This window comes from Suncus etruscus, chromosome 11, assembly GCF_024139225.1.
Source record: "Suncus etruscus isolate mSunEtr1 chromosome 11, mSunEtr1.pri.cur, whole genome shotgun sequence".
Lineage (NCBI taxonomy): Eukaryota > Metazoa > Chordata > Mammalia > Eulipotyphla > Soricidae > Suncus > Suncus etruscus.
Window position 1 is genome coordinate 34,551,925 of NC_064858.1, and position 13,715 is coordinate 34,565,639.

General features: G+C 40.3%; 1 protein-coding gene across 1 annotated transcript in view; it reads left to right on the forward strand.

Moving 5' to 3' along the window:
* Window positions 1-13,715, forward strand: part of GRIN2B (glutamate ionotropic receptor NMDA type subunit 2B) — a 358,092-nt gene that overhangs the window by 206,140 nt on the left and 138,237 nt on the right. Inside the window, exon 3 of the mRNA XM_049783310.1 lies at window positions 6,426-6,540. Within this exon, the coding sequence (XP_049639267.1) occupies window positions 6,426-6,540 (115 nt within the window). The remainder of the gene's footprint in view (window positions 1-6,425; window positions 6,541-13,715) is intronic.

The window sequence follows — 13,715 nt, forward strand, 5'->3', positions numbered from 1 at the left end:
TGTACTGTCTCTTCAGCCCCAGTATTAGGTGGACTTAAAGGTTTTAAATTTTATTATTTTTTGTGAAAATGTTTCTTTCATTTCTAGAGAAAGCATATATATATTACATATATTTCACCCCATCCCCATCTTCCTATGTAACCTAGCCTGGGGGTAAGACCTGCCCATTTTTGGGAGGGGTCTTTGGGAGGTATCCAGAGGATTACCTCAGGGGCAGGAAGAGGTTTTGGAGGAGAGATTGAGGAGGACTGAGAAAGGGAGATGGAGGAAGGAGGAGCAGGAGGAGACATGGCGAGAGAAGTTAAGATGCAGGGCAAGCTGAAGAGAGCATGCTTAAATAGGTTATGATAGAAGCCACATCTGTTGGCTAGGGTCTGGATAAAGTTGATGTCTTCTGAAACCGGCCTGTGAGTCTTTTCCACCACACTAAGACCCGCCAGCTGAAGAGAGTTGGAGGAGCATGGCCTGGGCTGAAGGAGGAGAAAGGCCCTTCTCCATCCCATCATCATCCAGCTCCATCCAGAGCTGTGTTACAACACACCACAGACACACACACACACACACACTATATATATATAAAATTTATCGAAAACCTTTTACCAGTTGGATGTTGGAGTTTAATCTAGCAGTGGTATCATTGAGGTGCACTGAAGAGATAGACAGTATCCTTAGGGACATCCCTACTGATTACCATGTTAAGGTGTTTATATCTGTATTATAGATGAGAAAACAGTAGCTATAGTAGGTAAGTAGCACAGCAAAGATAATTAGGAAGTCATTGACTTTCAGAACAAGAAAACTGTAAGCCACCAGTATTCAAGATTGCAAGCCTCTTGTTATTTTGCTCTTAATCACTGTGAATAAAGAATGGTCCCATTTTGAGTCATGTAGTAAGTGAATACAACCATCAATGGAGGAGGGTGCTGTTGACCCCAGATGCAGTTTCCAACCTATCTTAATTTGGAAAGTCTACATAACCCCTGAGCTTGATTTGCTTCATCTTAAAATAAAATGATTAGATGGGGTAAGGGACTTCGCTGTCTTATTTCCACTCCAGCAACATTAACTAAGTCCATTTAAATTTACCCCTTTCATTCATTGTCTTTGCTGTTGTTTTGATTACTAGGGGTTGCACACATACCTCACTATGACACTTACAAGGTGGGGGGATCCTTACATTGATCAGGTGGCGATGCTCTCTGACTTTTATACATGTTTAATTTTGGTGCTTGCACATGTGCTCACTAGGGAACACACATTTTGTGACACACAAGCCATTATTTGTGGTGCTTGGTTAGATTGATGTACTCACCAAATTTCTACCAGAAGTTGCATTTCAAGGCATGGTACTAACACATCATTTCAGTTGTGTTTGTTGGAAGTTACATTCCATTTTTGTGGTGCTGACACATATCTCACACCTGGCTTACACACACCCCACAGTTAGTTATTGCCTGTGACATCATGGAATATGAGAGGAGAGCTGGCTGGATTGTACTCAACACATGGAGGACATCAGGGATTTGAACTTGTGGGCATGCGCTCACAAGGCAGGTTCTCTAGGCTCTGAGCTATTTCTCCAGACCCCAAATTTTCAAAATTTATGACCCTGTAAATCTGTGCTGGACAGTGTGAGTATTGTGGGGTCTGCATTCTTGTATTGTTAGGAATGTTCCAGGGCAGGCTCCTTTATCATTGTCACTGAGGATGTGCTGGGATGGATGAACTCTGAATAGCAAGGTCCTAGTTGAGAGACATAGGGCTTTGCCTTTTCCTGACCTCCTAGGCTTTGACTTTGATCTTAGAAAAACAAATGCGCTAGCTCTAAGCCCCCTGGGACTCTGTGGCTCTTTCAGCAAAATAAAGTGAGAAGATGAACATTAGTTTCTGCAGTCAGGTTTAGCTTTGCACAGTGAAGTGGTGCACAGAATGAACAGCAAAAGGTACTTCTAGGGTAATGCAGAACTATTTTCTCTTCAGTGGATCATGGCTCTAACAATGACTCTAACCTGTTGGAAATTAGAAGATGAACATTAGCCCCAAGCAAGTTGGGAGACGATGGATGGATAGATGGATGGATGGATGGATGGATGGATGGATGGATGGATGGATGGATGGATAAGTGGGGTGGATAAATATAGATAGTGAGCCAGAGAGAGAACGAGAATGAGTGTGAGAATGAATTGCCATTAGATAGTTTCACATTCTCTTCCAGTTTTATAATCCAGGGTTTTCTGTAATAATAGCATTTTCTGAGCTATGTAATCTGACTTCTTATGAGTCAATCTGCATCCTAGAGACAAGGCTTGTCTTTTCTTTTCAATAAACCACATTTTGATGGGCTTCCAGAGGCAGAGCTGCTGAATTTTCTGTCCATTGAAGCTAAGTTTGCTGGCCATGCACTTGAGAATCATATGTAGAGAGAAAGAGATTCCATTAAGATCTCGTGATCTTAATGACAGTTTCGACCTTTCTGGAAGAGTTCTTGGAGATTTTAATTTCTAAAGTGGGCAATACGCAGCTGCACCCAAACGCAGTTGGCTATTCTTTGCTCTTATGAAAGGTTGATATGATTAATAGGATCATTTGACCTAGTTCATTTTCTATGTGCTGAGTGCAGTCTCCATGGAACCAGTAAGTTCCCTGATGGTAGAACCTTGATAAAATGTAGGCATCACATTTTCACTCACCTATGAGAAATGAGACTAGTCCCTTACTTTGGAAATTCAAATTGTACTATATTCTTACCACAGAATATATCCTTTTCTTGAGCATTTCTTTTATATAACCTTTTTATGCCACGTTTTTTTAAATACCTTTTTATTCAGGTAAAGTTGATACATAACTTAATATCAATTTCAAGTGCAGAGCATATAAACTCAAGATATGAGTTATTCTATTCCAAAATCACTGCTAAAATTGCCATTTTCATTTATTTTTTACAGTTAACCTCTTGACTTAATTATGTAGCAAGTTGCTACTATTTTTCTGTCTGCTCTATCATTTGATTTTCACAAACACCTTATCTTATGAGTAGAAGGTAAAATGTCGTGTCCATTTTACAGATGTAAAATTGAGGCTCTTGTGCCTAGATCACATTACTGGAAGTGACCATATACTCTGTGATGTGTACAAAGTTTAATAGTAAATGGATCCAGTTTTTAGCTGTTTTTTTTTTTTTTTTTAGAGTTTCCTTTTGGGCTAGGTTAGTGGAAGGGCTAGGTCATATCATACAGTTTCAGAGAAAACACCCAGCTTTGTACTTGGAAAGCGCTCTAAGTGTTATCCCATGGATCATGCATCATGTAGTGGCAAAATCAAATAAGGGTGAGTTTCATGCAATGCATATGCTTTAACCCCTGAAATCTCTCTCTCTCCAGCCCAGAAAGGGCATTCTTGTTCCATGCCACTCCTATATTTGCTGCCCCTTCACTGAAAACTATGTGTTGGGTGGCTCTGAGAAACATAATGTGAATGATTAATCTGTATATTGCTGAGGATCTGAAAGATTAAAGGATAGTTTGAAGAAGAATAGTTTTCAGATTGTCATAAAATGTTATTACTCTTTTTGATGAGTGTAAAATATGTGAGAAGTGCCTAAGTAGAAGAAAATGAAGCAGTAGAGCTGGGAGAAGGCGAATATTCCAGAAGAAGAAAATTTATAGGGGGAATCAGAAGGGTCTAGAGCAGGAATAACTAGAGAAATTTATAGAGCATTTATATTACCCAGAAGAGTGGTTTATTTTCTGAAAGTTTGAATTTCTCAATGTATGAGCTCAACTCCTTTTTTAAGGCGTCATCTTAAACATCTTCATTTCATTTTTCAAGTTGCTGCCTACTGGCACTATTATAGAAACTTCTCTTTTATAATTGCCTTCTGAAACGGACACTTTCTTTTCAATAATCTTAATGGTGTTATAGGCAACATCACAGTTATCCTAAGTTTTGGCTGATGGAAACGAGAGTGCTTGAGCCGGTAATTATTTCCTTTCCTCCCATATTCCCTCCCTCCCTTCATTCCACCACCATTTTCTACTATCCTCTTATCCTCTTTCTTCTTTTGTTTGTGATCACCACTTTTCTCATCTCTCACACTATTTTTATTCATTATTTCTTCCTTTCTCCTTCTTCCTCACCCCTTTTCTTTCAGATATTTTTGCATGCTTCGTAAATTTTCTCCAGAGACTTTCAGAAATTATTTGAAGTGACATAGTATTGTTATAGTAAGGACATTTTATCCCTAGCAATTATGTTGTGTGCTTAAATGCAGGTCTGTTGTTTTAAAACATTTTGCTGTACACTTTTGTTCTTCTATTCCCCAGGAAAAATCGTCTGGGACTTTGGTTAGAGTTTGGAAGTTGTTAGTTCCAGGAAACTTGAATATGATCTTCTGCTGTGTGACAGATGTAATCTAGTGACACTGAGGCAAACAATGGGAAGCCTTTGAGATGGGGAAGAAGCCATAACGAGGGGTTCTGATTATAGATGTTAATATTTTTTCTTATGGGAAATGTCTAGAGTTCAGCCAAGGGCATAAAATTAGGGGAAGGAGGAGAACTCACAGCCTTGATATATGATAGGAACATAAGAGTACTGGGCTTGTTCTTCCTGATGTGTTTTTGAGAAGCAGGGTGTGTGGGAGAGAGAACATGGGACAGGAAATGTGGCTTGAAATGTTATTTCTGCTCCAAATTAGCTATGGGACATTGGACAAATAATTTGACCTCTTTGTGCTTCAGCTCCCTTATCTATCAAGCTAAATGAGCTTAAGGATTCTTCCAAGATTAAAATGTAGTTTCAAAGCATACATGATAAATGTCCCTACTTCTTGCCAAGCTGTTCTATGTGGGGGTTTAGATTAGACTACAGCTGTCCAGATTAAGGGTTGCAGAGCTCTCGGTTGACACAAACTGTCCTTGGGTAGTGAAATGCTGAGGCTGGGGATGCAGCGATAATTTTTCAGCATGGGAGTATTCAGTAAAGGCTGAAGAGGCCAGTGGTGTTCTACCATAGAAGGGAGGCATTGGATGCAGTACATAGACTATTTGCAAATTCTCTCTTGATTTTGAGGTTTTAGAAACCTCTACTTCATTTGAGTGTTGCTTTTGTGAAACTGAATGACACCAACATTTGTTAGGATTAAATGCCCCAGGCTCCTCTAGAAGTGTGAAAGGCTACTTGAGGTGAATATTGGTGCTCTGTGGCCAGACATCTTTATAAATGCTGCAGGGTACCCATCAGAGCAATCTTGTGACTTAACTTAAGGCTAGCAGGAAGGAACAGAAAGGGTCTAGAGATTTCAGTGAATGAGATTTGCCAACCTTCCTGTGATTGGCAAATATTTTTCTCTTCCTCAGAGTACTGGGAAACTAACAGGTAGGTCACACCTCCCAGACCTTCCAGTCCTCCCTTGGCAATGCCTGATATTCCTTTGGCTCCTTTCAGCAATACCAGTGCAATACATCCTGTGAATGTCGAGCTAATCATTATCGACTCCTAGGGCCATTATGGTAAAGGGACATTAATTACTAGCAGCACAGCTGCACTAATGCAGCTGTAATGAGCATGCCAATGGGAATTTCCAATGAGGGAACTCTGGCAGATCAGTGCAGATGGCAGGGGAATGGGGTGAAGTGGGGTACATGTAATGAGAAGAAAGCCAATATCATCAGTATGGTCCTGATTATTTCCAATATTTCTGTTCATATACCTATGGATTGCTCTATGCAGTGACCCTCCCTATGGTTCTTACTCTGTTTCTGGCCACAGTGCATGGTGGGGTGACTCTGGGCCCTAGAGAGCTGCCCCCTTTTCTCAGCTAAGAGCTTTGAGCTATCTGACCTGAGATCCTAACAAGGGTTTTTTACAAAGCTTTTGAATCTTTCTGGAAAGGGTAAGACTTGACTCTACATTGACCTCTATATTGTCCTCAGCTAAATGGTGCCAGAGTCCCCTCCTGCCATCTTTCTTAGTCTCCATCACCTTCTCTCTGGATACATCTCATTTTTTGAATAATAATTATTAATCCTGATTGGGAGTTGACTATGTACCAGGTCCCATGGGAAATTTCCTCATTGACTCTTACAACCTTATACAGTAGATTTCTATATTATTCTTTCCCCACTTTCCCCCACAATTAATGGTAAAATTAATGTTCAGAGACTAATTTGATTAATGCCATAACTGTTGAGTAAATTTAAAATCAAGCACCTTAATTTTGAATGATTGCATCATCTTTTGTACAAATCCCTATCTGTAAACAATTAAACTCTTATGGTGCAGTTAAACAGGAAGCACACCAGATATCACTAGGCCATTTGTTACTTGGCTGTCTGTTTCCATCTACCTGTCTGTATTCTGAACTCTTTATTTTCTTGGAATACTTTCTTCATACTGGTAACTTTCCTTTTACTTTATCTTTCCAGGTATCTGATTAATGTCACTTTTGAGGGGAGAAATCTGTCCTTCAGTGAAGATGGCTACCAGATGCACCCGAAGCTGGTGATAATCCTTCTCAACAAGGAGAGGAAGTGGGAAAGGGTAGGACATGTCTTTGGCAATCTCATGTAACTAGAGGGGCTAGTGAGTCTTTGCAATGCTTGAAACAAAAAAAAAATGATTCTTTGATTTGGGTCCCCATGCAGGCATGCTAGAGATCAGTATTTTTGAGAACAGAAGAGAAATAACTGATTTCTCTAATCGCCACCTGTATTTCCATGTTCCTTTTAAAAGGGACAGTTTTCTTTATTCATTGCCATCTGTGTATGTACTTTGGTGCTCAATGCTTCTAATTTGGTTTTAAAGCAAGATACACATATAGTTTGCTTACATGGTTTTATCAGGAAGTTATGTCCTGTACTGCTACCTGGGGAGATCTGTGAACCAGATGGATGAAAGGAAAGAGTCTATTTGCTGTGATTAGAGACTTCTCTTGCTGAATCCTTGTCAGAATGTTTCCCTCTGCCCCTCTATGGCTGTCGACAATCATGCTATTGGAGATTAATCTGTCTGAGTTCCTCTCCCGTCCATCTCCAACCAGACCTCACATCCCTGCTTACTTGCTCATGAGCTTGTCTGTTTGGATCTCAGACTGCTTTGCCTCTGTTTCTTCCTCTGTAAAACAGGAATGAGAAAAATGATAAATCAATATCACAGGCATGTGAAAATGCTATTACACATTGATATATGTAAAGGATTTAGAAGAGTGCCTGACTTATAGTAAGCTCTCAGCAGTTGCTAGCTTTTATTAATATTATTTCTGGTTCCTTAAATATAAATATTATTGAGTATATGTCCTTGTGATAATTTCTCCAAGTAGATAGCATAGGCCAACCCCTAAGATACCTTTATTAATATGATTCTGAAGATCAGTATGGTTGGGGAAGGTCTCCTGAGGTACCTTCTGTTCTAATGGTTCCCTCTGTGTTCCCACATGCAAGAACACACCAGAATTTAAAACCTCAGAAGTTTCCAATAACAAAGAAAATTTTAGTTGAATCTGGCAATTCTCCCATTTTTTTTTATTCCCCAGGCCCTGGTGTTCATGAAAATCATATTCTGTGAAACTGGTTGATTTAAGGCTGATTTAAGATGAGTTTGAAGACTGTATGGACCAGTGGACTGAAAACAGTTTTCCTGACAGACTCTCAAGAGTGTGGACCTGAGCTATATATGATGCTAGGAAGAGTAGCCAGGAAAGGAGGCAGGAGAGAAATGATTTTGCAGTACTAGGGATCACAGCTCTAAGGCATGTGCTGTGCCTTTGAACCATACATATCCCTGCATTTCTCCCCTCAAATTTCTTAAAACTCACTCTCTTGTCACAGAAAATTCTGGCCTGGAAACTCCGTGCTATCCTCTGAATCTCTAGCTGTGTGGGGCTCAGGCAGGGGAAGGCAGGACTCAGTGTTGCAAACGGAAAGATCCAGATGCCATGTAGCTCTTTACACCTGGAGAACTCTATGGCTGATCTGGGGCCTGGTGCACTTGGTGAAAGTCCTTTTCCATAATAAGTTAGCCTCTGTCCAGACATAGTTGTTTCTTGGGCTCTTGATCCTCACCCCTCAAGCTGCTGTGCTGCTACTTCAGGGATAATTAAGATGCTCCCTGGGACCCTTGTACCTAGCTGTGTATCTTCGAAAGAAGAGTTATTAATGCTCAGGATTTATCCATGAAGCAGAAGAGCCCCAGATGGGGAAGCTTTAATGTCTTTGGCTTCTGATTCCTCTCTCCTGACTAGAGAACTTCACAAGTGTCTTTTCCTATCCAGTACTGACTGCCACATCTATACATTTCTTTTCCTGAGGCTGAAATTTAGAGTCCATGCCTCCAAGCTCTTTCTAAAATGAGGCCTTTATAAATGGGCCTCCCCTCACTTTTTTCCCCTGATTTTAATTTGGGATTACACCCGTCAGTGCTCAGTACCTACTCCTAGATCTGTATTCAGGAACCACTCCAGGAAAGCTCAGGGTGCCATATAGGATGCTGGGGATCAAATTCAAGTTCGACTCATGTAAGGCAATTAAGTGCTCTATCACGCCAGTCCTGGGTCTTCCCTTCTTATCATTCTGATTTCACCCTGGTGCTTAAATTTATTTGACTTTTTATATGATTTCGAAAGCATATGATGGCTTTTTAATTGGATCACCCTGTCCCAGTTGACCCCTCTTACTGGCTTTTTAGCATCCTCAGATATAGTCCTAATGATGTGTTTTCTCAATTTCAAAACTGCTCAGTGTCTCAGCATGTTGGTTAAATCTATGCTTTATCTCTCTTTGCTTGGAAACTCAGGTCTCTCTAATCAAATCTACTTTCTCCTCTAAAGCTACCAGGTACCCCATTCTGTCCTGAGACTTTGCCTCATTCAACATTATGGATCTTCCTTTCCTATAATGATTGCCAAATATACTAAGCAAGTCCCCCTTCTTATTTGGGATTTGGGACCACACCCCATGATGCTCAAGGGTTACTCCTGGCTCTGCACTCAGAAATTACTGTTCTTAGTCTTAAACCATATGGGGTGCCATGAGCCTATTAAAAACAGTACTGTCCCTACCTCTTCTAACCTTTAACTCACTCTCTTGGCTCCAGTCCATGCCTCCATGGCTGCATCCACCACACCTTTTGGTGTTATAGGAGCTTGTGTACCTTCTTCCAGAAGTTTGTGTCCCTGAAGGAGGCAGGAAGAATATGTTGTATAGTGTGGTTGACTTGGTTTGAATCAGTATCCTTGTACAATGCTTTGTACTGTCATAGAGAATCCAGGCACATGTTCTTGCAGTTGATATAATAGCTGTTTGGGAGAGAAAATTCTTTGAGGTTTAAAACTATAGATCATAATTATTTATTTCTTTTTATTGTTTTGGAGACACACTTAGTTGTGCTTGGAGAGCTAAGGGCACACCTGCAGGAGCTAGAAGGGGGATTTCAAGTCCCAGGAATAGAAAAAAAAATACAAGGGTTGAGCACTACTCCTGACTTCATAATGCATATTTAAATGCACTAAATAAACCCATTATTGATAGCAAAACTTTCTAAAATTGTCTTATTTATGAACTCTTTTATTAGAGAAATTTTTACATGACCCCAGGCATATAAGCAGATAAAATAGATACACAACTAAATTACTTACATCATAAAAAATCACAAGGAATTATATTTAAAATAAATATTTTTTAAATGTGACCATAGGACATTGTGACGCACAGTTTAAGAAGCTAGTATTCAGAGGTGGTTAGCCTTTTTGTAAACTATTTTGAACGGAGCTGTGATCAGAGCATGCAACAGCTTTGTATTGATTTGGCTGCATCAGGGAAGAGTGTTTAGGAGAATTCTCTGAGTTTCCAGAGCCCACAGCTTCCCAAAGCCCTGCTCAGGACTCACTTGTGGGAGGAGAGAATGCCAGTCATCAGGAACAGCTCCAGATTCTTCCTCCACCCCCCTTTCTACCTTTCTGAACTTTCCAGACTCCTGATATCACTCCAAAAAGGTGGTACAAGGGAAATTATATCTACCATTTGCTCCTCAGAGGTAGGCCTGGAGCAAGAGATACTACAGAGCGAGAAAGATGCAGTGAAAAAGGCAGGAAAAACATCTGAGTTTGTGGAAGAGGCAAAGGCTAAGAGATAGGACACTTCATTTCCAATCATTGACAGTGACTTCTGTCTCTCTAATTGATTTTTTATACTTAGAATTATGGCATAAAGAAGATTTCAGGGACCCTTTCCAGTATTCCTTTCAGGCATTAGAACTTCATGTTGTGAGGAAAGGGGGGCTGGTAGTAGAAATTGAGTGATGACTGGACCATCCCAAAGACACCTGTGTTTGTTTTAAAGGACAGTAGCTCCTGGAGACATATTTGTCATTCTTGTCACTTAGATAAATTTGATCTCCTCTAAAGCTCTTACATGATCTAAAGTAGCCATGGTCATGCCATCAGAATAGTTTATTGTATACCTCTATGGTACTTGTTTGGCCTAGAACATATCGGCCTACTTGTTTGCCAATTTTTCCCTCACCCCCATGTGGTGCTTTATGAGGCCAAATACCTTTTTTACCTCTGCAATTCTTGCTGTTAAGCAGTGTCACCACTCAGAGTGACCATGCAAGAGAGACTTGTGAAATCATCCCAGATTCTTATGGCATGCAGGACTTAAGATATCAATCTGCCATTTCACTTCCACCTAAAATTCTCCCACTAATTGTAGGTTTCTAGAAAGTGGTTGAGAGAAGATACCCTCTAAACTTAGGAGCAAGCACCCTAAGTGAAGTTAATGTTGAACTCCAAGGGACAGTTGCTAGTGAGACTCAGCTGCTACCACAGTCCTTAGGATGTAGATTCACTTGGAGTAAGTTTCATGAGGATGCTAGTATTCCTGTGGGTTGTGAGAAGTCGTCTCTAAGTTGCTGTCTTATCCATTTAGCTGCTTCAGAGAGAGATGAAAATCGTGTCAGCGTCAGCTATGGAACTGAGTGTAGCTTTGGGAATGAGAAAAGGCCGAGCTCAATTGCCTTTCTGTGGAGGTGTAGCAGCAGAGAAAGCCAGGTGTCTGAGGCTCCCTGAGACGGTTTCTCTTTTATAAAGCAGGGTTTGACATCAGCCTGTTATAAAGATGAAAGTAGATTTGGTAGCAAAACAGCACTTCAGAATCATTGAAACATAGCCAGGACTCAGAAAATGTCAATTGGTGGCCCCACTTTGCATAATACTTTAATGTTATAGTTGAACATGGCAAAAAGTCAAATGACACAGAGTAACTCATCATAAAAGCCCTTCTGTCATTTGTCATCGCTACTTCCCGCAGACCCCTCTCCAGAACAATCAATCATTGATCACACTTGTCTTGTATGTTCGCTCTGAATATCCTTCTGACACACCCACATTTGTTATATTTATTCAACCTTACATGAAATAACAGCACTTGCTCTGGAAAATTTTAGTTTAAGTATAAATTGTATAAGTAATCACTAATGGTCAGAGTGGAGAATGTCATTTCTAGGATAGTGAGGAGGCTTGGATATCATAATTCTGGTTCCACATAGCCAAGGAGATCATTTTGGTATATAGGTCTATGAAGAGGAATACTGCACAAAGAATATTTCTTTTGGACATGACATCTACACACAGAGGTGTGTGTGCAAGCCAATCATGGCAAGTTGGAGACATTCTGGGGTGGAAAGAAATCATTGTGTGCAGCACTGGTTCATTGGGACTGGTCTCTCTCAAATGGCAGGCAGCTGCACAAACTTGCAGTAAAAATAGTTTGGCACAGAGAAGCACTCCAGAAAGCATTCAGACTTCAGTCTTTATCAGAGCCGCTCATGATTTGCTTCATTGCTACTGCTCTCTGCTTCCATTTAGTCCTTCCTCAAATGGGGATAATAAAAACAAAATGCATTGGGGGTGTGTCTGAGTAATGACTTCAAGAAATGATGATGGTGCATTTTCAGGCTGACGATGTAAGCAACTCTTAAAGGGAATGTCTGGATCAGAATGACAGGGGGACCTTTGTGGTTAGCCTTTCTTATTGTCCTTTCCCAAAAGATACAGGAGGTGTGTGTAACTAGCCTATATATTTTCCACTCCTCTGCCCAGAAAATGCTCTCTTTAGATAGACAAAAAGCATTCTGTTAGAATCACTATTGGTGCTCCCCAAGACAAAGTAATTACTTTGGGTTTGCTGAGATGATACAACCCAACCCACCTGAAAAGAAGTGTTAGAAGTGACAAGGGTTGATCCACAAGGGTTGTGTGATGAGCAATGGGTGGATCAACAAGAAAGAGAAACATTACCAAGATGGTAGAAGATTTTCCAACATTGACTAGACAGGATCCTTTACCAGGCAATGCCAACTGAGATAAGTAATACAGTGAAGAGAAGCTGTGTAGTTCTGGATCCATGGGTACCAACTCCTGGATGAAGGAGCTCTCTATTACTAGCACCTAAGTACTTAGTCAGAGAATAGTCCAGAATGAACAATTTGGAGATTATTTACTACTATGCCAGGTATCATTGTAAACTGTCGGCTAATGAAACAGTCTTTCCATCCCCTCAAGTGTACATATTAACATGCACAAACTCACTAAAAATTCATGGGAATATGAACTGCAGTGCTTATTTTTGGATGGTATGTCTGTGCCCAGCAAAGCATGACATTCCTGTGTAGACCTGGGCAAGATACACCTGTACAAACTGTGTACCAGCTTCAGCTCATCCTGGCTCTCTCTGGACTCTGCAGAGGGTATCTGAAGAGATGAAACAGAAGCCTCTCATGTCGGGAGAGTTTGTTCTGGATCTGCTGGTACCGCCATGTGACAACATGCTATTTTTACCGACTTTGAACTTTGTGCTCATATGCATCATTGGATTAAGAGATTAGGAGGCAGGATCCATGGAGAAAGGCTGTGGGAATTGGGGTTATTATGGGGAAGAAGAAAAGGCAATGAGGTGATGACTTACTCTCTTTAAATGTCTGAAGAATGATTGTACCAAGTGTTGGGATCAGCTGTTCACTTGCTCCTCTGAGACAGAACCAGAGTAAGTGGGCTTAAGATCAAGCAGAGAGGATTTACATTAGCTACAAGGAGAGTTTCTTAATAGAGAGAACTGTTAAGTAGCAGAACTGTTAGCACCAGATATGACTTTGGAAATTTGAAAACTTGGTATGTTCTTATTTTTCTGTGGTCTTGCCAAAATAGCAATGTGTGAATCCTATCAATTTGAGTTTTTCTTCCATCCTTTACCTCCTTTGCAGCCGAACTTCCTTTTCTTTTCCTTCAATCTCCTTCCACTTCTTTTTCATGGATTCTTCTTTCATTCCTTTACCCTTTTTACCCCCTCAGTTCCTTACCTCCCCTCTTCCTACACAGAATTGATGAGCACTGATTATGAGCTAAATATTATTTCATCAAATAAACATTGCATTTTCTTAGTGGCTGGGGTGCATTATAAGATGAAAAGTTTATTTTGTGGCACTAAAACTTTTTATAACCTAAGTAATTTTAAAACTTTCTCACTTGGCATGGTCTCATGTTAGGTGAGCCTTTTAAGTTGGTTGGTTAGTAAATGCACTGCAAGTACATATATAAAATTGCAATGAATTGCTGTCTGGAGAGCTGGATTATGGATTTTGAATGATCATACTCTCATATCCAACTATTTCCTTCTTTCACATTGAACTCTAAAAGCCCTGGCCTATCCTCTTTGCCTACACCT